This window comes from Thalassophryne amazonica, chromosome 3 (assembly GCF_902500255.1).
Source record: "Thalassophryne amazonica chromosome 3, fThaAma1.1, whole genome shotgun sequence".
Lineage (NCBI taxonomy): Eukaryota > Metazoa > Chordata > Actinopteri > Batrachoidiformes > Batrachoididae > Thalassophryne > Thalassophryne amazonica.
The window spans coordinates 130,830,710-130,856,861 of record NC_047105.1 but is presented as its reverse complement, the minus strand read 5'-3'; the positions used below and the strand labels follow the sequence as shown (position 1 = coordinate 130,856,861).

The 26,152-nt window shown below is 42.1% G+C and overlaps 1 protein-coding gene and 1 long non-coding RNA gene across 2 annotated transcripts in view; one reads left to right on the top strand and one right to left on the bottom strand.

The window, feature by feature from the left end:
* LOC117507616 (NACHT, LRR and PYD domains-containing protein 12-like) overlaps positions 1-26,010 on the bottom strand; it is a 175,923-nt gene extending 149,913 nt beyond the window's left edge. Inside the window, exons 1-4 of the mRNA XM_034167442.1 lie at positions 25,886-26,010; positions 16,818-16,914; positions 11,341-11,466; positions 4,615-4,740 (exon numbers count right to left, since the gene is read on the bottom strand). Coding sequence (XP_034023333.1) covers positions 4,615-4,740; positions 11,341-11,466; positions 16,818-16,900 — 335 coding nt within the window. The 5' untranslated portion in view covers positions 16,901-16,914; positions 25,886-26,010. The remainder of the gene's footprint in view (positions 1-4,614; positions 4,741-11,340; positions 11,467-16,817; positions 16,915-25,885) is intronic.
* On the top strand, positions 606-11,583 carry LOC117507618. Its single transcript, XR_004559797.1, has 3 exons — positions 606-619; positions 3,884-3,887; positions 11,435-11,583. It is a non-coding gene; the product is annotated as an uncharacterized LOC117507618 (long non-coding RNA).
* Positions 26,011-26,152: the final 142 nt, after the last annotated feature.

The window sequence follows — 26,152 nt, the reverse complement described above, 5'->3', positions numbered from 1 at the left end:
TGGACAGGACACCAGTCTATCGCAGGGTTACATAGACAGACAAACACATTGACACTCACCCTGCTGTCAATTTAAAGATTCCAACTCAATAATAACAATGATAATTAACAGAGCAATCTCTAAGTTGACATCAGAAGCTGTTCTGTTCTTAGCTCAGATGTGGGATCTTGATGCGACAACGTGCCATGACTATAAGCATATCTTCTCGCAGGCTTTGACAACAACATGTGCCAACAACAACAACATGGTTCCTTGAGAACGGAACACATCTTCAGGGACCACGTTATGTGCACAGAGCGCCGTCTCTCCAATGACGGCTTTGATGGTGCTGAACAGGATCTGAACATCCTTTAAACACTCCAGTGACCAGCAGCTCTCCTTTGTGTCTGGTAATATTTATTTAGGCCTCAGATTTTGAACAGAGGCCCCCGACGATCAGGGGGATATAAAATTCCTGTGTTTGTCTATTGCACAGTCAACTCATGGTCGTGTGTGTGTGTGTGTGTGTGTGTGTGTGTGTGTGTGTGTGTGTGTGTGTGTGTGTGTGTGTGTGTGTGTGTGTGTGTGTGTGTGTGTGTGTGTGTGTGTTAGTTAAGAAAGTAAGAAAACTCCAATGTATGTTAAAATTCAGAGGACAATTAATGATGAAAGCATGAAGACAGTCAGATTTGAGTGTCAGTAAGAGCTCACTTCTTTCCCAGCAGACGCTCGTTCTCCTTTTGAAATTAATCAAATGTCCCACAGGCCTGTCATTCATCAAGCTGGGTTCATGTCCAGCAGGGGGCTGCTGTGTCCTGCCTGTGGTCTGGAAAAACCACAAAGCTCTGAGCAGTGGTGGAAAGAATACGGTAAATATGTACTAAACTAGAAGTACTGCTAGGCTGCTGAAATAATAAAGTTTTTTTTTGTTTGTTTTTTAAGGCCTCTTTTCAAATCTAATGTATTTTCCTGGAGTATAAGTCACACTTTTCTTACTACTTTATGAAGTCCATTGACATATAACCTGGTGTGACAGTTGACAGTGCATGTCAGAGCACCAAACCAAGCATGAAGTCAAAGGAAAGACCTGTAGACCTCTAAGACAGGATTGTCTCGAGGCACAAATCTGGGGAAGCGTACAGGAACATTTCTGCTGCTTTGAAGTCCCAATGAGCACATTGGCCTCTATAACCTATAAATGGAAGGAGTTTGGATCCACCAGGAATTTTCCTAAAGGTGGCAGCCTATCTAAACTGAGCAGAAGGGCCTTAGTCAGGGAGGTGACCAAGAAACCCGATGGTTCACTCTATAAGAGCTCCAGCATTCCTCTGTGGGGAGACAAGAACCTTCCAGAAGGACAACCATCTCTACAGCAATACACCCATCAAGCCTGTATGGTGGCGTGGCCAGACAGACCACCATCCTTAGTAAAAGGCACATGACAGCCCCACCTGGAGTTTGCCAAAGGCACCTGAACAACTCCTCAGACCTATGAGAAACAAAATTCTCTTGGTCTAATGAGACAAAACTGAATCTTGGTGTGAATTCAGGCGTCATGTTTGGAGGAAATCAGGCACCCACTCCCTACAGTGAAGCATGGTGGTGGCGCATCGTGCTGTGGGGATGTGTTTTCAGTGGCAGGAACTGGAAGATAGTCAGGATTGAGGGAAAGATGAATGCAGCAATGTACAGAGACATCCTGGATGAAAACCTGCTCCAGAGCGCTCTTGACCTCAGACTGGGGTGACGGTTCACTTTCAGCAGGACATGCACATAGAGCCACACAGCCCAGATATCAAAGGAGGGCTACAGGACAACTCTGTGAATGTCATTGTGGCCCCGCCAGAGCCCAGACCTGAATCTGATTCAACATCTCTGGAGAGATCTGTGGCTGTTGCACTGACGCTCCACATCCAACCTGATGGAGCTTTAGAGCGGTGCTGCAAAGAGGAATGGACAAAACAGCCCAAAGATAGTGTGCACCAAGTTTGTGGCATCCTATTCAAGAAGACTTGAGTCTTTAGTTTTTATTTTTTAATAAATGAGCAAAAAAAAACAAAAAAAAAAAACTTTTTTCATGTTGTCATCATGGGGTGTTGTTGAGTAGAATTTTTGAGGGGGGAAAATGATTTACTCCATTTTGGAATAAAGCTGTAACCTAACAAAAGGTGGAGAAAGTCAGTGCTGTGAATACTTTCCAGATGCACTGTATGTTGTTTTGTGCTTTGATTCCTGAGAAAATTTGATATATAAAGGTAAGTAGCATTACCTCAAAATTAGTAACAAGAAGAAAAAAAAAAAGAAATAATCCTTTCTACCTTATTGATGCAATATTAAAATGGATCAAACTCAGGCAGTTTGTGTTCTAAACAAATAAACACAAAGGAATTTTGCCTGTTTTAGAAATGCCTAAAATTATACTTGAACCGTATCAGCAGGATTTTTCCCGGTGCAAAGCAAACAAACAGCTGGACCTTAAACTCCTAGACATACTAACAGGTCTTGGACAAGTTCACTTTCTGACCATTTTGCAATGTTCACGGTTTTCAGATCAGTAAGCCATGGATCGAGTTGTTTTTTTTTTGTTTGTTTTTTTGTACCAGAACACTGGGGGCTTAGCACAACATAACTGTTGAAAATTCCACTTGTAAAATTATTAAAAGAATTAATTATATATATATTGTTTAACAAACTCTTTCAACTTGCTCCCCTCAGGGTACGCCACAGCACATCAGTCAATTCAATTCAATTCAATTTCAATTCAATTTATTTGGATAGCGCCAAATCAATCAATCAATCAATCAATTTATTTATATAGCGCCAAATCACAACAAACAGTGCCCCAAGGCACTTATATTGTAAGGCAAGGCCATACAATAATTACGTAAAAACCCCAACGGTCAAACGACCCCCTGTGAGCAAGCACTTGGCGACAGTGGGAAGGAAAAACTCCCTTTTAACAGGAACAAACCTCCAGCAGAACCAGGCTCAGGGAGGGGCAGTCTTCTGCTGGGACTGGTTGGGGCTGAGGGAGAGAACCAGGAAAAAGACATGCTGTGGAGGGGAGCAGAGATCAATCACTAATGATTAAATGCAGAGTGGTGCATACAGAGCAAAAAGAGAAAGAAACACTCAGTGCATCATGGGAACCCCCCAGCAGTCTAAGTCTATAGCAGCATAACTAAGGGATGGTTCAGGGTCACCTGATCCAGTCCTAACTATAAGCTTAGCAAAAAGGAAAGTTTTAAGCCTAATCTTAAAAGTAGAGAGGGTGTCTGTCTCCCTGATCTGAATTGGGAGCTGGTTCCACAGGAGAGGAGCCTGAAAGCTGAAGGTGACCCTGAACCATCACACAAAGCTGCCTCAAGGCGATTCCACACGAGGAAGATCTAACCTTACCAACCCCCCTGAGCAAGCACACAGGCGAAAGTGGTAAGGAAAATTCCCTCCGGTGATTCTGAGGAAGAAACCTCAAGCCGACCAGACCCAGAGGGGTGACCCACTGCTTAAACCATTCTAACAGTTACAAGGTATTACAGATTGTCCAAGAATTTCTCTACAAACAGAAGAAACAGAAGAGTAACAAAAACAGATTCCTTAATTTAAAAGCTCCATCGTGGGTCTCTAAACATAGGCATTCATGTCCAGCACCAGTGGCTGCAGGGCCAACCTGGTCTCACAGTAAGTCGTGATTCAGCAGCATGAAATATACATTAATCTATTGGTTTGTGATATTGTGATGAAAAGCGGCTCATTTTCATCACAGCAGCACAAATTATTCTAATTCATTCTGTGATGGCTGCAAGAAATTAAAAGTGAAGCTGGGGCATCGGGGGTGGTTATGGTTAGGGTGGTGGGAAGTAGTAGGATTAAGTTATGGTTAAGGTTCGGGTTGGGGTAGGAGTAGGGTTAGTAATGGTGAGTTAAAAAAACCGTCACGAAAAATTCACTCATTTCGTGACGGGAGGACAAAAGAAAAAAGTGAGACTGGGCTGGCAGGGCAGGACCTCCGGTCAGTGGTGCAACAGGTGTGGCATCTCAAGATCAGGCCGGTGCCCTGGGTGCAGGGCCAGTATCTGTCATTAGTGTTGTCAGTGCCTCAGACAGAGAGAAGAACCAAATCAGTCGACCAGAAATATTTATATCTGAGACATGGTTTCACCAACAGTAAATCAACAGGGAAGCAAAGCAATTGCTAAGGTAGTTGCCGGCAACTAGCCCTGTGTTTCACTAACAGACGCAGAATTCAGATGTAGTGAGGCAGAGACCTGTTCCATTGCTAATAATATGAATTAAAAAGAGAGGAAGCATAGTTCCATACTACACTGGTATGCTTGCCATAAGAGAGGGAGAGGGTGTGCATGTTTAGACTGGACTTAAATGTCTCTGCGTAATCTGACTGTTTTATCTCTCCAGGGAGATCATTCCACAAGGCAGGTGCACGATAAGAGAAGGCTCTCTGGCCTGCTGGCTTTTTTCCCCCCCATTGTTTCCATCTCTCCCTGTCCTCTGCATCTTTCTATGTTTCACCAAGCACCTGCATGTTTGAGTGCATATATTACATAATAACTGAACTATTTATGCTAAAATTCAAAGCATGAATAACCCTGAAACAATGAAACTTTCAGCACTCACTTCTTTCCAGCAGACGGTCGTGGTCCTTTAAAATGAATCAAAAGTCTCAGAGACCTGTCACTCTTCAGGGACACCAAGCTGGGTTCAGGCTCAGGTCCAGCAGAGGGCGCTGTGTCCTGATGCGGTCTGGAACACACACAACATGTACTTAAGTACAAATACTGTTGGACTGCTGAAATAATACTCATTTACAAATAAAGGTTCAAGTGCTAAAAAAGTACTCAAGTACAAAACACTCTCTCAAAAACATCCGTAATTTCCTGCAGTATAAATCACACTATTTTTTTCTGTATCATCAGCTCCTTACTTTAGGATGTTTGCGCATTGTTGTCGTGTACTTACTATTGTACTGTACATGTACTTATAAATGACAGTTATTTTATTTTCTTTAGAGCTTTGATTTCTGTGAAGTCTGATATAAAGTTAAGTTGCACAACCTCCCAAACTTGTAAAAACAAAACACATTTCTGCCTATAAACTGATCAAACTTGGGCAATTTGTGTTCTAATACCCCGTTACAAAGGGATAGAGTCCATTCTGTTCCCTGTGTGAGCACAAACTCGGGGAGGACACCACAGGATGGTCAAGGGATGCATAGTGCACACCAAGATTGGACAAGGTTGCCGTGAAGTAAGTTAAACCATTACATAAAAAATCTAATTTTGACCCCAGTGTATTGAGAAATTATAGGCTGATATCAAATCTATCATTTTGTTCTAAAATTATGGAAAACATGGTTTTGTAGCAGCTCGTGGATCACCTTACTGAGAATAATCTTTTTGAGCCGATGCAGTCTGCACTTAGAATGCATCATTCCACAGAGACAACGCTCACTAAAGTGGTAAACGATCTTCTGCTTGCAGTGGATTCAGACAACACTATGGTTCTGGTGCTGTTAGATCTTAGCACTGCAGTTGATACGGTGGATCATCATATTCTACTTGATAGGTTGGAGAATCATTTTGGGATTACTGGGACTGTCCTTGCATGGCTGTTATCATACCTAACCAGTCTCTCTCATTATGTCTTGTATAACACTACCTCTAACCTTGGTGGCACAAAACATGGAGATCCACAGGGGTCAGTCTTAGGCCCCCTGCTTTTCTCCCTTTATATAACATCCTTTGGGTAAATATTGTGGTGTTTTGGGATTACCTTTCATTGCTATGCTGATTATACTCAGTTTTACATGCTGATATCACATCCAACTAGGATAGCTACAAATTCATCAACAGTTATTGATTATATAGGGTGTTTCAAAAGTCACTGATGGATTTTATTTTCTCTTTTCTTTGCAGGTATACGATGCTGGGCGTTAATCCTGTGCTGTTGCCCTCTTCAGTGACTGAGAATTTTTTCAAGTACAAATCTGTAGTGTCACGAATCTGGCTCCAAGCTTGTGCCAAACAAATTAGGGGAGATGAAGTTTAGGCCAATCAAAAGAGTTTTATTGTAAATAATAATTAACTTCAAATAAAAATAAAGGCAATGGGGTGTGATGTGTCAGCATGTAGGCTGCATGCAGTGCATGGATGGGTGAACATGTACGTGCAAATATGACTGAGTGAGAACCCAAACCTAACCAAACCAAAGATGTAACCTGTAGGAGCAAGCCGAGAGAATCAATCAAGGAATCAAGGAAATTTTATTGTCATATGCACAGAACAGAAGAACTTTCCTGCTCAATGAAATGTGGCTACTGCATTTAACCCATCCTATTTGCCAGTAGGAGCAGAGGTCGCCATTAGGCGCCCGGGGACCAGCTCCAGATGTACATCCCTGCCTTGGTCAACAGCAGGGCTGAGCAAACCAACACCAACCCATAACAAACAACACACATAACACACAACACATAGGCCGGCCCAGTACATAAAACATATATATGAAAGCAAAACACGAGGGAAAAGGAGAAGAAAAAAAAAACCCTCATAGCCGCTGCATTACACAGCGGCAATGAGGAAAAAAAAATCCCATCAGCACAAAAAACAATAATCACAGAGACAAAACAAGGACACAGGACGACAACCGAGATTTGAAAGGACCAGTTTATCAGAACACTCCGGAAGGCAGCCAGTTCAGCGCCATCAACGGCCTTGTCTGACAGCCTGGGGGGGGAAGGGAACAGCCCTGCGCAGGCTGAGAAAATCCTGGACAGTTCACAGTTCACGTCAGAGCTGGAGAAGCTGAGGGGATGAGTATTGTTGGAGCCCTGTTCTTATAATGAGCCCCAGGTGACTCCAATTAGACATGGCCCACCTCTGCCTGCAGGTGGAACCGCCCCTGCAGCAGTAGAGGAGGGGCCATGACAGTAGTGTTCCGTTGTTTCCTTGAAGTGCCATGCTTACTTTAGAACAGAGATGCAAAATCACTGCATGGATGGAGGTGCTTCAATCTGCGTGACTGCAGTGCAGTGACAATTTTAGGCACTCTATGGACCTCATTATGCACCTGACCGAAACATCATCCTCAACACCCACAGAAAGTTCATGCAGACTGGATCTGTGATAGATAGACCCCGTTCAGGAAGACCCTGAAGTGAGCAGAGTGAGGAGAATGTTGCAGCTGTCCGGTAGGCTTTTGATCTTAGTCAAGGGAAGTCCACTCGGAGAACAGGGCATCTTCAGAATTAAATATCAGCGCTATTTCTATCCAAAGGATCTTGTGGGGAGAGCTCAGGCTCTTTCCCTACAAGATCCAGGTTGTCCAAAAGCTTGATTGTATTGTTAAACTTTTAACTGTGGGTGGTCTAAGAGGCATTATTTTAGCAAACTCTTCATTAGATATTGTCCTCCATGATAAAAATCAACTGATAGCTTAAATTTTGATGTTTTTGATAAAAAATATCACTGATTGTATTGTTAAACCTTTAACCTATATTTATCATTTGTCATTAATGACTGGGAAATTTCCTTCTAAAATGAAAATAGCCAAAGCGATGCCATTGTTCATATCTGGTAATAAACATGTTTTTTCGATCTATAGGCCAATCTCACTGTTACCACAATTTTCTAAAATTCTGGAAAAGGTATTTGTAATGACTCTGAATGATTTCATGGCTAAACATCATATACTTAGTTAACAACAATATGGATTTAGAAAATAATGACGGTGTGGCGATGTGAGCTCCGAGTGTGAATAATGACGGTGCGGCGATGTGAGCTCCGAGTGTGAATAATGACGGTGCGGCGATGTGAGCTCCGAGTGTGAATAATGACCGTGCGGCGATGTGAGCTCTGAGTGTGAATAATGACAGTGTGAGCTCTGTGTGTGAATAACGACGGTGTGGCGTTGTGAGCCCTGAGTGTGGCGATGTGAGCCCTGAGTGTGAATAATGACAGTGTGGCGATGTGAGCCCTGAGTGTGAATAATGACGGTGTGGCGATGGTGAGCCCTGAGTGTGAATAATGACAGTGTGGCGATGTGAGCCCTGAGTGTGAATAATGACGGTGTGGCGATGTGAGCTCTGTGTGTGAATAATGACGGTGTGGTGATGTGAGCTCTGAGTGTAAATAATGACAGTGTGGTGATGTGAGCTCTGAGTGTGAATAATGACGGTGTGGTGATGTGAGCCCTGAGTGTGAATACTGACGTTGTGGCGATGTGAGCCCTGAGAGCTCTGAGTGTGATTAGTGACGGTATGACGATGTGAGCTCTCATTAACTGGCTTATTCTGGTGGTTGGCTCTCACTGCGGTATTGTATCACTTCCTGTTACGGAGCACAGCGGTGTTTTGCTGTATCTGTTAGCTGTTTAATCTGCGCAGTTAGATTGATCTAGTTAGCTAGATAACGATTTGTTTCACAGTGTAATCTTCACGTGCCTTAACTAAAGCACTCCCTCTGCTGAATCACCTCTAAATTATTTACACATTATTCACTTTGTGTGTTTTTAGGAATCCGCTAGCTTAGCGCAGCTACTAGCTCTTAGCCGGTTTAGCATGGCGGCTTCTCCTGTCTCTCCCGCACTTCTCTGCTCTGGGTGTGAAATGTTTAGTTATTCCTCGGCCTCCTTTAGCAGTAATGGTACTTGTAATAAGTGTAGCTTATTCGTAGCTTTGGAGGCCAGGCTGGGCGAATCGGAGACTCGGCTCCGCACCTTGGAAAATCCTACAGCTAGCCAGGCCCCTGTAGTCGGTGCGGACCAAGGTAGCTTAGCCACCGTTAGTTCCCCTCCAGCAGATCCCGAGCAGCCAGGAAAGCAGGCCGACTGGGTGACTGTGAGGAGGAAGCGTAGTTCTAAACAGAAGCCCCCTGTACACCGCCAACCAGTTCACATTTCTAACCGTTTTTCTCCACTCGGCGACACACCTGCCGAGGAACAAACTCTGGTTATTGGCGACTCTGTTTTGAGAAATGTGAAGTTAGCAACACCAGCAACCATAGTCAATTGTCTTCCAGGGGCCAGAGCAGGCGACATTGAAGGAAATTTGAAACTGCTGGCTAAGGCTAATCATAAATTTGGTAAGATTGTAATTCACGTCGGCAGTAATGACACCCGGTTATGCCAATCGGAGGTCACTAAAATTAACATTGAATCGGTGTGTAACTTTGCAAAAACAATGTCGGACTCTGTAGTTTTCTCTGGGCCCCTCCCCAATCGGACCGGGAGTGACATGTTTAGCCGCATGTTCTCCCTGAATTGCTGGCTGTCTGAGTGGTGTCCAAAAATGAGGTGGGCTTCATAGATAATTGGCAAAGCTTCTGGGGAAAACCTGGTCTTGTTAGAAGAGACGGCATCCATCCCACTTTGGATGGAGCAGCTCTCATTTCTAGAAATCTGGCCAATTTTCTTAATCCTCCAAACCGTGACTATCCAGGGTTGGGACCAGGAAGCAGAGTTGTAATCTTACACACCTCTCTGCAGCTTCTCTCCCCCTGCCATCCCCTAATTACCCCATCCCCGTAGAGACGGTGCCTTGTCCCAGACCACCAATAACCAGCAAAAATCTATTTAAGCATAAAAATTCAAAAAGAAAAAATAATATAGCACTTCAACTCCACCACAGACTAAAACAGTTAAATGTGGTCTATTAAACATTAGATCTCTCTCTTCTAAGTCCCTGTTAGTAAATGATATAATAATTGATCAACATATTGATTTATTCTGCCTTACAGAAACCTGGTTACAGCAGGATGAATATGTTAGTTTAAATGAGTCAACACCCCCGAGTCACACTGTCAGAACGCTCGTAGCACAGGCCGAGGCGGAGGATTAGCAGCAATCTTCCACTCCAACTTATTAATTACTCAAAAACCCAGACAGAGCTTTAATTCATTTGAAAGCTTGACTCTTAGTGTTGTCCATCCAAATTGGAAGTCCCAAAAACCAGTTTTATTTGGTGTTATCTATCGTCCACCTGGTCGTTACTGTGAGTTTCTCTGTGAATTTTCAGACCTTTTGTCTGACTTAGTGCTTAGCTCAGATAAGATAATTATAGTGGGCGATTTTAACATCCACACAGATGCTGAGCATGACAGCCTCAACACTGCATTTAATCTATTGTTAGACTCGATTGGCTTTGCTCAAAATGTAAATGAGTCCACCCACCACTTTAATCATATCTTAGATCTTGTTCTGACTTATGGTATGGAAATTGAAGACTTAACAGTATTCCCTGAAAACTCCCTTCTGTCTGATCATTTCTTAATAACATTTACATTTACTCTGATGGACTACACAGCAGTGGGGAATAAGTTTCATTACAGTAAAAGTCTTTCATAAAGCGCTGTAACTAGGTTTAAGGATATGATTCCTTCTTTATGTTCTCCAATGCCATATACCAACACAGGGCAGAGTAGCTACCTAAACTCTGTGAGTGAGATAGATTATCTCATCAATAGTTTTATATCCTCTTTGAGGACAACTTTGGATGTTGTAGCTCCTCTGAAAAAGAGAACCTTAAATCAGAAGTGCCTGACTCCATGGTATAACTCACAAACTCGCAGCTTAAAGCAGATAACCTGTAAGTTGGAGAGGAAATGGCATCTCACTAATTTAGAAGATCTTCACTTAGCCTGGAAAAAGAGTCTGTTGCTCTATAAAAAAGCCCTCCGTAAAGCTAGGACATCTTACTACTCATCACTAATTGAAGAAAATAAGAACAACCCCAGGTTTCTTTTCAGCACATGATCCTGCCTCAGCCCCTCCAAATAATAAGCCATGAATAATGAGCCACGCATGGGTGTGTCAGCCAAACTGGCCCAACACGCACACCTAAAGCTCCTACACGCAGCACCTTTGACATGCCACTGCAGTGAAGTAGCCGTGGCCAGATTATACATGGCCATCTCTCCAATGACGGCTTTGATGTGCTGATCCGGGTCAGACAATTCTGAACCATCCTTTAAACCTCCAGTGATCAGCATCTCTCCTTTGTGTCTGGTCAAAGTTCTTTGGGCCTCAGACTTGTATGGAGGCCCCCAAGGCTCAGCTGGAAATAAATTAAACAACGGTAGAGTTACTGTCCTGAGATTTATCATCCATTCACACTTTGTAAACTGTGTGTACAGATGCCTGTGTATGTTTATTACATGCTCAGCTTCATGATCCTGTGTGTGTGTGTGTGTGTGTGTGTGTGTGTGTGTGTGTGTGTGTGTGTGTGTGTGTGTGTGTGTGTGTGTGTGTGTGTGTGTGTGTGTGTGTGTATTATATAATAATTAAACTCCTATTGATGCTAAAATTCAGATCATGAATAACCCTGAAAAAAATGAAACTTTCAGAGCTCACTTCTTTCCAGCAGACAGTCGTGGTCCTTTAAAACGAATCAAAAGTCTCAGAGACCTGTCACTCTTCAGAGAAACCAAGCTGAGTTCAGGCTCAGGTGCAGCAGAGGGCGCTGTGTCCTGATGTGGTCTGGAACACACACAAAGCTCTGAGCAGTACTGAAAATATGTACTTAAATACAAGTACTGTTAAACTGCTGAAATAATACTCATTTACAACTAAAGGTTCAAGTGCTAAAAAGTACTTATTGAGTACAAAATACTCTAGCTGCAACTTCCACTAAATTCTTTTTAGCAGTTTATCCATTTAACGGTTTAAAAGTTAACTTTTCAGTTAGCAGTATAGCAATTATCAAAGCTACATTTTTGATTAGCTGTGCCCACCACTGAGTATAAGTACTGCTGGACTGCTGAAATAATACTCATTTACAAGTAAAGGTTCAAGTGCTAAAAAAGTACTTGAGTACAAAACACGCTTCTCAAAAACAACCGTAATTTCCTGCAGTAGAAGTTGCACCATTTTTCCCGTATCATCAGCTCCTTACTTGAGGATTTTGTGCATTGTCGTCATGTACCTACTGTTGTACTGTACATGTACATAAATGATAGTTACTTTTTATTTTGTTTAGAGCTTTGATTCCTATGAAAGTCTGAGATAAAGATAAGTTGCACAACCTCCCAAACTAGTAAAAAAAGTAACTGCCTATAAATGGATCAAACTTGGGCAATTTGTGTTCTAATACCCCGTTACAAAGGGGCAGAGTCCATTCTCTGTTCCCTGTGTGAGCAAAAACTCAGGGAGGACACCACAGGATGGTGAAGGGATGGACGCATAGTGCACGGCAAGATTGGACAAGGTTGCTGTGAAATATGGAGCATGCACCTGACCAATGTAGAACAGTGTCCAAGGCTGTTGGACTTGGACACACTCTCCTTTGTGTCTGGTCAAAGTTCTTTTGGCCTCAGATTTGTATGGAGGTCCCTGAGGCTCAGCTGGAAATTAATTAAACTAGAGCACCACGCTCGGACAGTGCAAACCTCCGCCAACACTCCTTTCCAATTCCACAAATTTTTACCTTAGATGAATTTGGTGAGTTTATCTCTAATTTGTCAACCCGTGCAGATAGCATTCTGATTGTTGGTGACTTCAACATTCATATAAATAAGCTGTCTGACCTCCTCTGCAAATCATTTATGGACATTATGGATGTATTAGGATTCGGGCAATGCATTTGGGGTTTGACACACATTAGTCGAAACACCCTGGATTTGGTCCTCGTTTGCAGTATGGCTGTCACAAATACTGACGTCATACCTCTTGCGTCAGTGGTTTCACATCACTCACTTATTAAGTTTACAGTGTTATTGCTGTGTTTACTGGAACAAGAGCCTTATATATCATCACAGAGATGCATCAACTCTTCAACTACAACTGAACTTGGAGGCAGACTGCTTGATATTTTAGCGTCACTTTCAGAAAATGACTATTCAGTAGACAGTCTTGTGAACAGCTTCAACCCAGCGCCCACAAACACACTTGACATGATCGCTCCACCTATATTAAAACCACACACCCCCAAGGCACAGTTGTCTTGGTTCAATGATCGGTTACGTGGTCTCAAGCATAAAGCTAGAGGTCTAGAACGAAAATGGCATAGTTCAAAACTAGAAGTACTCCACCTCGCGCGGGGCAATGCTATTCTACACTATAAACATGCACTACTGGCTACAAAGCGGGCCTATTACTCTGATTTGATTAACAAAAACAAGCATAACTCAAAGTTCCTATTCAACACGGTGGCAACACTTATTCATGGACAAATACCTGTAAATTGCTCTCCTTTTACAACCCAAGATTTCTAGATTACTTTGAGGAAAGAAAAAAAAATAGATGACATTAGGTTAAATTTATCCCAGCATGCCTTAGTCTGGCCACTACACCCTGTTATCGAGGTGGGTGTCACCACTAATATACTACCTAGATTTACCGAATTTGATAATATTTCACTAGGAATGGTGACAAAACTTACATCTGCTAAAAGCACAACCTGCTTATACAACCCTATACCAGCAAAACTGCTTAAGGACCTGTGGCCCACTCTTGGGCCATCTGTGTTGGAAATGATTAATCTGTCATTAACCTCAGGATCTGTTCCTAAATGTTTCAAAGCTGCAATGATTAAACCATTACTTAAGAAATCTAAGCTTGACCCTAGTGTATTGAAAAATTATAGGCTGATATGAAATCTATCATTTTGTTTTAAAATTCTGGAAAAAGTAGTTTCGCAGCAGCTCATGGACCACCTTACTGAGAATAATCTTTTTTGAGCCGCTGCATTTTGCATTTAGAACATATCATTCCACAGAGACAGCTAAGACCAAAGTGGTAAACAATCTACTGCTTGCAATGGATTCAGACACCACTACAATTCTGGTGCTGTTAGATCTTAGCACTGCATTTCATACAATGGATCACAATATTCTACTCGGTAGGTTGCAGAATCAGTTTTGGATTAATGGCAATGTCCATACATGGATAACATCATACCTAACCAGTCGCTCTCATTGTGTCTTGAACAACAACACTACCTCTAACCTTGGCAGTAGAAAAAACCCAGTGCTGACCCAGCTGACCTCAATCACTACCGGCCCTTCTCCAACCTCAGCTTCATCTCCAAAACACTTGAAAAGGTGGTTGCCGCACAACTACAGTCCCACCTTGAGACAAACAACCTCTATGAACCCTTCCAATCTGGTTTCCGTCCGAACCACAGCACTGAAACAGCCCTGATCAAAATTGCCAATGATCTCCGTGCAGCTGACTCCGGACTACTCACCATCCTCATCCTACTTGACCTCAGCGCAGCATTCGACACCATCTCTCATCCACTGCTCCTGGACCGCCTGGCTGGCATTGGGATCACTGGTGCTGCACTCTCCTGGTTCACATCATACCTCACCGACCGTCAACAATTCATGCAATTAAGGAAGCACATGTCTGGGTGTTCAGGTGTTTCACTGCATTTCCCTCAGGGGTCAGTCTTGGGTCCACTTCTTTTCATTATTTACCTTCTCCCCGTGGGCACACTCCTCCGTCACCACGGGATCCATTTTCATTGCTACGCCGATGACACACAGGTCTACATCTCCTCCAAACCCACTGCTGCCATCCCTTCCACCTCTCTCATCACCTGCTTGGAAGACATTCATCCATCCCTGTCCCAATCCAGCACCAAAATTCTGGTTCACTCCTTTGTCACATCTCGCATTGATTACTGTAACGCCCTCCTCACTGGACTCCCTAACAAACTCATTAACAGACTGCAACTCATCCAGAACTCGGCTGCCCAGATCATCACCCGCAACAAATCATCTGATCACATCACTCCTGTTCTCATCCAGCTTCACTGGCTCCCTGTACATTACAGCATACAGTATAAAAACCCTCCTCCTCGCCTACAAAGCTCTCCATAACCTAGCCCCCACCTACCTCGCTGATCTCCTGCATGAGTACACTCCCTCCCGCACCCTCCACTCAACCTCTACTGGACTGCTTACCATCCCCACCTCACGCCTCATTACCATGCTGCTCAGCACCCAGACTCTGTAACTCCCTCCCTCCACACATAAGACAATCAAACTCCATCACATCATTCAAGTCCCAACTCAAAACCCATCTGTTTAAACTTACTTTTTGTAAGGTGACCTTGGGTGACTTGAAAGTTGCCTCCAAATAAAATGTATTATTATTAACTAAGATAGCTACAAATTCATCGACACTTATTGATAATATATTAACAAATGTTACTGTAGGGAATTTAATGGCGGATTACTTATTAATGACATCAGTTATCATTTGCCGGTTTTGCTGCTTTTGAATCATTTCATAAATACGATTATAGCGTAACCACAAATTTTACAAGGAAAATAAATGTAACTATTAAAAAAATCTTAGAATGGATTTAATGCATCAAAAACGGTGTGACATTTACATAGATAAATCATGCGAATCATTTATTTCTATTATTTCCAATTTATACGATAAACATTGCCCAGCTGTGTCAAATGTTGGTTATAAATGAAATTTTGATAAATCATGGATTACAAAGTGGCTTCAGAAAGCATGTAAAAAGAAAATCTTATTGTACAAGCAGTTTAAAAAAATTAGAACTAACGAAACTGAAAGAAAATATAAGATATACAAAAACAAAGTAACATTTTGAGAACTTGTAAGAAACAGTACTACGGTGATTTATTGGAAAAAAAACCTAACATTAAAGGTATTTAGAAGCTTTTAAATAAAGACTATCCAGCTTATTTGAAAAACACTAATACTATAGCAAATCATTTCAATGATTATCCTGTCAATGTGAGTAAAAATTTAGCAAATTCAATTGTATCCCCTAAAATGTATTCCTTGGACAACAGCAAAACATTTCTGGAGTCAATGTTTATTAAAGAAACAGATGAAACTGAAATAATTGTCATAGTTCATGAATTAAAAGGGGGGAAAAAAATCAACTGATTTTGATATGTTTTTGGCAAAAAAATATCATTGATTGTATTGTTAAACCTTTAACGTATATTTATAATTTGTCATTACTGACAGGGAAATTTCCTTCTAAAATGAAAATAGTGATGCAGTTATTCAAATCTGGTGATAAACGTGTTTTCAATCTACAGGCCAATCTCACTGTTACCACAATTTTCTAAAATTATGGACAAAAGAGTTCATGGCTAAACATCACATACTTAGTGAACAGCAATATGGTGTGGCGATGTGAGCTCTGAGTGTGAATAATGACGGTGTTGTGATGTGATCTCCGAGTGTGAATAGTGACGGTGTGATCTCCGAGTGTGAATAGTGACGGTGTTGTGACGTGAACTCCGAGTGTGAATAGTGACGGTGTTGTGACATGAGCTCAGAGTGTGAATAGTGACGGTGTTGTGACGTGAGCTCAGAGTGTGAATAGTGACGGTGTTGTGACGTGAGCTCAGAGTGTGAATAGTGACGGTTTTGTGATGTGAGCTCAGAGTGTGAATAGTGACGGTGTGGCGATGTGAGCTCTGAGTGTGAATAATGACGGTGTGGCGATGTGAGCTCAGAGTGTGAATAATGACGGTGTGGCGATGTGAGCTCAGAGTGTGAATAATGACGGTGTGGCGATGTGAGCTCAGAGTGTGAATAATGACGGTGTGATCTCCGAGTGTGAATAGTGCGATATGATCTCCGAGTGTGAATAGTGCGATGTGAGCTCCGAGTGTGAATAATGACGGTGTTGTGACGTGAGCTCAAGAGTGTGAATAGTGACGGTGTTGTGATGTGAGCTCTGACTATGAATAATGACGGTGTGGCGATGTGAGCTCCGAGTGTGAATAATGACGGTGTGGCGCGATGGAAGCTCCGAGTGTAAATAATGACGGTGTGGCGATGGGAGCTCTGAGTGTGAATAACGACTCAGTTTCAGGTCCTGGTCTCACCTTTGGTCTTTAATCTGGAGCTCATGGTCCCCACACAGACCGGTTTTCGGGGGTCCCTTCTCTGTGTCCTCATACTGATCCATAGCAGACTTCACACCTTCACAGAAACACAACAACATGCTGTCACATGGGATTTCCCAGCATTCCTCTGTGTCACATGACAAACTCGAATCTCTGTTGGTTGTCTGTCTGAGCATTTCTGAGGCCAACACCTTTTTTTTTTTTTTTTCCTCTCACACATTATTAAAGTGTGTCTTGTATTTAGTAACAATTTTGTCATGAAAACAGCTGGTCAGACACCTGCAATGATTGAAAAAAATTTACTGTTTAAAAACAGTCAAAAACAACATGAAGCTTAATTGAAGCTTTCCTTAGAAATTTAGGCTTTCTAATTCTTGAGGCATCCACCTCATGAAATTTATTGTGAAGTTGGTGATGGACTCTGATCCCACCACAGTGCTGCTGCTGGATCTTTGTGCAGCGTTCAATGTGGTGGGCATGCTGAAAATTTTCAGTGCATGCCAGCATATGACTCATACATCCTGTACATGAGGGACATATGTTGTCGGTACGTTGTGTGATTGTTGACACATTTCTTGCATTTTACTCAGAAGTCGAAATGCGCCCATTAACACTGTCCATTGATTGGCTGAAGGCTGCAATACTCATGGGAATAGATTGTCTCAAATATGAAACCATCACATGCAGCGTACATATAAAGTCTTACTTGTTTGTCTCAGTGGGATTCATCATCACAGGCTGACAAAAAACGTATCCACATAAAGCCTGATTTTTGAAAACGACATCTGAAAATACTTTAATTCCTTGTTGTGGCTAAAAAAAAGTCCCTCTGTGACACTGGCACTTTGCGCCACAGTTGCTCTGTCAGATCATGGTTTCTGCGCTAGAGGTCATCCATCAGATTGTTGAGTTGCAGCGCCTGGTGTGGCTGGGCTGATCCAGGATCAGCATGGTCTGTTGCAGGTGTATTCCATTGGTTGGGTGTCTTTAGGTGCTGGCTCAAGTCTCTGCTGTGAGCGGAGGCTCCCCCTCACTTGTGATGCAAACATCACAAGTTGAAAGAATCACAGCACCTCATTCATGAACGTCTGTTTACCACAGGCATCAGTGAATACTGTCTGCACCCAACGCCCCTATCACATGAAAGAGGTCGTCATTCTTGACCTGTGTATCAATTTTCATGATGATATGACAAAATTAAAGCCATCAAAAGGAACAATGCAATTTCATGGTGAAGGATCAATATTTGGCACGCCACTACATGGACGCCATTACTCGTAGATCATGGTGATCATCATGTATGTTCACCAACTTGTTCTGCATGTTTTAGAAGTGGAATGAAGTTGATGGGTTAACTATGTGACATCAGTACCGATTAAAGTATAAATAAGACATTTCCTGTTACCACCGGGGGCGATATGCGTTAGGTCGGAAGTTAAAATATGGGGATGTTCAGGGCGGAGCCTTCATCATGTCCAACAAGTTTTAAGGATCTACAATGAAGTTTGTGGGCCTGACAGCCGTTCGAAGTGAAACGCCGTGCTCCAAAATGCTCGCCAAAGTTTGACAAACCCTAGCAGCCGTGCCTTTTGACCTACAGAAAATCTTCTGATAACTTTTGATCAGCATGTCATGATGATATGGGCTACATTTGAAGAAGATTGGAAATGTGGAAATGGCCAAAAATGGCAAAAATGACCTCAAAATCAAAACTTCAAATCAAAATGGCCAACTTCCTGTTGACATTTCACCACAACGTTCAGAGGAATTTTGTGAGTCTTTTGAAAATTTGTAGGGGGGCGCCATTTCACTGTGAGCATGTGCACGACCGCCAAAATATCAAATTTGCATCTGGCCAAACGACTTTGCAAAGATTGGTAAGTTTTTGAGCATGGGAAACGGCAAAATTGGAGCTTGAAAAGTGTCAAGAATAATAATAATAAACAGTGCGATTATAATGGGGTCCTCGTTCGTTGTCACTCGGTCCCTAATATAATAACGTTAAAAATACTTAGTTTTGCCTCTGTGTGGAGTGGAGATGCCACACGACACCGTGTGGACACTCCATGCCGTGCTTGTCAGTATTTAAGTGTTTCACCTGCAAAACAAAAGGTTCTGCCTGCAGTGGAAACACAAACCAAGCCAGACTTAACCATTCCGACACGTATAACACCGTGCAGCATCGACCCGAACCACTCAGTGGAAACAGGGCTGTCAGTATACACTGGTTAAGTCGTCAAGGTGTGACAGTTGCATTAATGTATTAGACATACGCCCGCGTATGCCTGCACTTTTAATATGGTCGGCATATGTGAGGTAAATCAAAAAGAACCCTCTCCAGATGACCTTTGACACCATCCCAGCCTTTGGACTGTATTTTTAAGGCATTACAAAGAAACTGTCATCAACAATTTAACCTATATTGTATTTGGCAGATGCACAGAAATACCCAGCAAGTTTTGCCATCACTCATATTCTGAAGAAAGAAAGATGTTAGTGATTCCTCATCCTCTCATTCTGACATCTGTTGCATGTGCATTTCCTGTCCCTTGGGCTTTTAGTTTCATGTGCACTCAGACTTCCTCATTATTTCACACATTATATAACCATCCACAGCCAGTCTTTCCAGTGCCAGACTACCTTTCTGTCATTTCTGCTTTCTCGTGTTCTTTCCATATGTCAGTCCAGTCATTACAAAAAAATAATTTGTGAAGATGCCAGTAACTGTAAAGATCACAGCTGCAAAACAGATTATACTTCCTTTTTGAGAGCCACAGCTAGATGATGCTGTGACAGCGCTGCTGCCATTTATACTGAAACCAGCAACAGGAACAGAACGCAGTCTTCTTAAAAAAAAAAAAAATATATATATATATATATATATATATATATATATATATATATATATATATATATATATATATATATATATATATATATATATATATATATATATATATATATATATATATATATATATATATATATATATATATACTGAAACCAGCAACAGCAACAGAATGCAGTCTTCAGGTAAGATGAACAAGAAAGAGAATTCCAAATAGTAAAAAATAAAAATATGTTCAACCAACTTCTACTGGGCATCACTTTGGCACAAAAGGTTCACACACTCTGCTCAACATAAGATCTTGGGTGGGTTGAGGCCCACCATGGCCATGGAAATGCACCAAACCTGCTGTGGAGACCTCAAATAAAATGGTAGAAGCCAAAAGACCTCAGAATGCACAGCGGGAAGGTCGGTGGAATACGAGCTTTGGTACCAATATGTAGTTTGTTTTTGTTTGTTGTGTCTGTGACCTTGGACCACAGAATCAAGCTTTATTGTCATTGCACAGTAAAGTACAACAAAATTTAGGTGCCCCCCCCACCCCCCAAAACAGTATATACAAGACATTCTAAAAATAGTGTTTGAAAACTGTACAAAAAAGAAACATACTAAAAGCGGAATATACAGATTTGCATGTAAAAAAATGTGTAAAGTAAGTCGCTTCGACTGCTCCCTTGTTTGCACAGCAGATCCGAGGTGGATTTGTATTTTGATTTGGCATAGGTTTTATGCCAGATGCCCTTCTTGGCAACTCCACATTACATGGAGAAATGTGGGAGGGGTGGGATTTGAACCAGGAGCCTTCCGCACTGAAACCAAGCGGACTGACCACTTGGCCGCCACCCCTGCTGTGTTAGAAAATACGTGTAAACATTTAAAAAGAGTCTTTCATTGCAGTGCGACGTGATGAGGCAGGATTTAAAGTGTCAAGTGACACTGAAATTGGACAGTGACCTTAAAAGGTCACAGCGGCTACATATCCTGAGGTAGAAAGGGACGGTCCTCGAGTCTGTGGTAAGTAAATGTATGTATGTGATCGGGGGTCACGGGTGGCTTGCACAGGAGAAGACACTGCTTGGAACTCTGGCAGTGTGGAATTTGATGGGCCTGTAACACCGTCTACAGGGCAACAGGTCAAACAGGTGGTGGGCTGGGTGCTGAGGCAGAGGGGCCTGGAGACTTACTGCGACACCTGAAGCTGCAGCGGTAACAACGGATTGTGCTAAAGGCATTTTTCTTCTATTTTTTTTAAATAATGGCAGCTAGCAAGGTCTGCTAAGCTAGCTTTTTCTCTCCGCTTTTAATATACTCAGGTGTAACAGGACTGTGACTTTATTTTATTTATAAAGAGTTTCTGTAACGACACACAATAAATACTTCAGAAGTAGTGCCGTCGTTTGCGCATCATGCATTGGCACCAAATGTCGGGGTGGGGGGGGGTCACCATTGGTGTTTGATTTTTTTGGTGCCGCAAAAAAAAAAAAATTAAAAAAAAAAATAATAATAATAATAATAATCAAGCTCCTGGATCAGCTTAATCAGAGAAGTGGATAAAAACATGCGCCTGTCTCTGTTCTCTCCTGTGAATGGAACAGAGAAGCAGCAGAGGTTTTTTTGTTTTTAATATGGACTCCATCTGTCAGTGTGATTTGGGGTAAACACGTTTTCCAGTGCACCTGTTTAACTTTTATTCTTCACAAAGTGATGATCTCTGCACCTCTTCTACCTCAGACTTCTTTCCCTCTCTCTCTTTTTTGCACAAACCGAAGAGACTTTCGTGTTTTTCCTCATGTAAAGGGAAACTGCTTAAACTTTCAACGTTTTAAAAAATAAATAAGAAGATCGGATTGCATTTTCTTCCCTTCCAAACATTTTAGAGGCGATGTCATCGCGCTGTGTTTTGGCTAGTATCATGTCGGGAGGGAGCACAGAGAACTGTAGCAGCCAGGCGGTAACCAGTGGCTAAGGATCGCGAGGAAGTCCGGAAAATCAGGTGCAAAATGCGGCTGTCATTTCTTTGCAGGGTCGAGGGTGGCTGAGTTCACCAGCCAGTCACAGCTGTTCTCATCATCCTCCCCCCCCCCCCCCCCCCCCGTTCCCTGCCTCCCTTGCATCCTCGCCTTTCTTACCCTTTTAGTTCCCTCCCATTCTCATTCAGCACTCTCCATGTGCCCCTTTGAGCTGGACCATGACCTCACCAGACACTGTTAGTCGGTGTCACCCACAGGAGCCAGCGTGGGTGCGCAGTCATGACACATGCTGCCTTGTGTTGCGCTGCGGCTGCAGAGCCCCCATCTCCAGCTCGCAGTTTCCTCCATCAGCCAGTGCAGCGAGCTCCCCCAAAAGTGCCTGATCCTGTCCCCCGGGGACTAAATCTGACTCCTACTCCTGTTTGCGCGAGGATAGACCTGCACCCCTGTTCTCCTCATAAGAATGAATTTTGGAGACTTTACGCTCCAAAATTCATTCTTATGAGGAGAACTTGTGCGTAATCCAGTTCGTAAATTATGCATCTGTCCACGCGGCCGGGTGTCCCGCTGGGGGTCAACAAAGTGGCCGGGAGTTGCTCGTCTCTTTAGCGTGGGTGTGCTTTCACCTGTTCCTCTCCCTGTCGTGGACACACAGCACTTAAAAGCTCTGACTTCTCCCCTTTGCTCCCCCGCCAACACCACGCCTGCTGGACTCTCTACCACGTTCTGGACAGATGTGCAAGGTTGAGATTAATATGTGCAAATTTCTTCAGTAAGTAATATACATTATGTATATTACTTACTGAAGAAATTTTCACATTATCACATGTATGTTTACAAGGATAAATACTTGAATACTCTGTTCTGTGTTTACAAAGTTCAGTGCAATGTTCAGTCTACTGTGGTTGCACAAATAATTTTTTTTTTTAAATAATGGTGGTGGTATTTATTTTAAATTTTATATTTATTTTTTTGTCACATTTGGTGCCATTGTTAATGCAAAATTATTTATTTTCAGCTGTTTTCAACACATTAATAAATTATTACTAAAATAATAACTCAATATTAATTTCATATTGAGTATTGAGAAGTTATTTTGGAAATAAAGAGTTCATTTCGGGGGGGGAGAGCACCACAAAGCATTTGTGCTTAGGGCACCCAAATGGCTAGTACTGGCCCTGTTCAGAAGTAAAGGTAATCTTTATTGTTTTTAGTGTATTTTGGCTCACAGGTTGTGGGAGGTCCATGTGTTCATTTATTCACTTTGGTTTAAAAGGGAAATGGATTTGTTTGGCTTGTGAAAAAAAACTGTACGATGGCATTTGTTTAGTGTTGTGCGAAAGACTCACAAGTAAGGGACGTGATTTAGATGAAAGGAAATCAAATAAGTGAGTGGGAATTAATGACAGGCGGGTTGGGCAAAAACGTTTGGACACAAATGCAAGGCTCACACAAACAACTCTGGTTGGTAAAAGGCTTTAGTGAGGAGGATAGCAGAGACAAAAAGACACAAAAAGGCAATCCAAAATACACAGAAGTACAAAAAACATCAGAAGAATGAGAGCTGGAGAGAAGGCACAAGGCGCATCAATCTGCAAGCAACAACAACACCCAGTGAACTTATGTGCACCCAGTGAGCTTTCCCAGGTGATGAGCTGCAAATTAACAGGTGTGCGTGGAAAGCACCAGAACAAGGGCGTGGCCAGAGAGAGAAACGCCCACCACCAAGAACCTTTGAGATAGAAACAGACAGAACCAAGCAGAAAGCCCTGTGGTTTATTCACACTGTAGTGTGGGTGTTGACTGTTTTACATATGTGCCTGGTAACTGTGTTTTAAAATGTAAATTACTTTGTATTTAAAAGGACTTTATAAATAAATTTGAATTTATTGACTTCCAAAGCATTTAAATTGGGAGAAAACCAATCAGATGTCTCAAAGAAAGTGATGCAGAGAGAAAAGAGAGGAATTTTTATCCAGTCTGAAAGAGCATGAAAGTGACCAGGGTTAGAAGTGGAAATCACCCGACTGATTCTTAAAACAAGACAAGAATGTAGAGAAGAATGTAAGGAGAGTCGAGTCGAGGAGTCTGAACGTGTCACCGTGGAACCCGATTTCACAGCAGTTCCCAATGGCATTATGAAAAGTTAATTAATCTATGGTTCATGATACCATCACGAAAATGAGGAGGTTTCTGTGATGGGGCACAAATTAATTTCTTGATGGGGGCATGAAATGCGGGGTGACATGGGGGGGGGGGGGGGTTATGGTTAGGGGAAGGAAGAGACTTACGTTATGGTTGTGGTTGGAGTTATAAGAAGGGGTAGGAATAGAAATACCAAAAACTGCGTCATGAAAATGTCACTCATTTCATGACGGTGGCACAAAAAAAGCGTGAGACTGGGCTGCATCTTGGTGCATAATCTGAGGTGGGTCTGAAGTGGGGTTTGAGCTTTTCTCTGCATTTGAATTGAAGGTGAAATGTGCTATGAGGTGCAGCAGAGGTCACATATCACATATCAACATGTGACAGAGGTCACATATCACATATCAAATGTGACAGTAACCACGATTTGGTGCAAAAGCAGTAGCGACGAAAAGCTGAGTTTTCGAGGAGCAACGGCAATTCAATTTGTCAAGAGAAAACTGGTTAAAAAACATTTTAAGAACTATGTTCCTCAAAGAAAAGTGGAAGGGATTTGCATATTTCTCCCCACTACAGTGCACAATGTCAAACGATTCACTCTGTCCAGGACTCTGTCATGGCTTTGACTTCTGTGGGCTCTGGGGTATCAGGGTTGAACTATCACACAGTCAATGTCTGTGTTATGGTCACATGAGTCAGTATTGCAGATCTTTTTGGAAGAAATGGGTACCTTGTGCTCCAGCCCAAAGACAAGCAGGATCATCTAGTCTGTTATCAGCAACAAGTCCAAAAACCAGGGTCTGTCATGGTGTGGGGTTATGTTAGTGGCCTTGGCAAAGGCATGTCACACTTCTATGATGGCCACATTAATACAGAAAAGTACATTAAGATTTTAGAGCAACATTTGCTGCCTTCAAGACAACATCTTTTCCAAGAGATGTCCATGCATTTTTCAAGACAATGCAAAACCACATTCTGCACATTACAAAGGCATGGCTGCAGAAGAAGAGGGGAAGGTCAGTGGACCGGCCTGCTTGCAGTCCACTGACCTTTACCCAAAACAGAATGTGTGGTGTGTGTGTATATTTAAATAAATGCAACGATGACCCTGTACTGTTGCACACTTTATGAGGTATATGCAGAAATAATGGGACAAAAAACAACAATTGTAATGTTTTGTTGCTTATCTTCAATGGAAAACATTATTTTCAGTGTTGTGAGAAACAATGGCAACATTACAAAGTGGTAAATGCTAATGCTTTAGCTTTTTTTGGAATGTGTTGCAGGGTTGAAATGCAGGAATGGGTGTACACAAACAAATGAAGTTGACCTGAGGGGGGAAAAACATGAAATACTTTGGATTGATACAGTCTGCAATGAAATAACAGTAAATGTACTAATCACTGTTTGTTTTAATTTGCATTTCTATGACTGTACCAGTGTTGTCTGACTTGAGTTGTAAGTTGAGTTTAGTTTTTTTTATGCATTAAAAAGTGTCAGAGCAAACTGTAACAACATATAAGAAAGAGAAAATATTAACTTTTTCTTTAAAATGTGACCAACAGTCAAAACAGAACATTTGCAATATCCTCGGCTGTGAATGGTCAAAATCACAAACATTTTCCTGCATTATAATGTCGGACTGAACACAGCCCACATTAAAACCATCACCGTGCTTCTCTCTGTGGACACGCCTACTGTCTAAGAGTCCAAACACCAGTAGACAGGAAGTACTTCAGATAGGATTTAAAAATATCAGTTTTAAACCTGCTCGCAAACCACCACAGCTCATTCTCAAACAGCTCCCCGGAAAAAACAGAGGGAGACCAGATGAGTGCTCTGATTGGACAGCGGTGAAATCTGTGTGAGCATATTCATCTCCGTGCCTGATTTTCTGAACAAACACATCACTGCCTGAATCATCCAGTTAATAACAATGTGTGATGTGCAGTTTGAACCCCTTCCATTATTGTCACACTCATATCCACAAGAACAATCCATAATACTACGACGATCAGATGGAGGAGACAAATGACAAACAAACATTTTTATGAAAACATCGGAAAGTAAAAGAAAATATTTACCTGATCATCAGGAGCCAACAGAAGAAATAAAAACACAGACAATGGTCCAAAAGAGAATTAAAGAAACAAAATAACCTCTCAGCTAAACCTCCACCTCAAACCCAGGAACCAGTGTGATACACGGAGTGACAGATTTAATAACAAGGCTGATGACATCCATGTCAAACCCGTCAAACCAGTTAGAGAAAAGGCCAGCAATCTGGCACATGCAGTGGAACAGCAGCCTTTAAATTCCGGGATGTAATCAGAACACAAGGTGCAAATTCG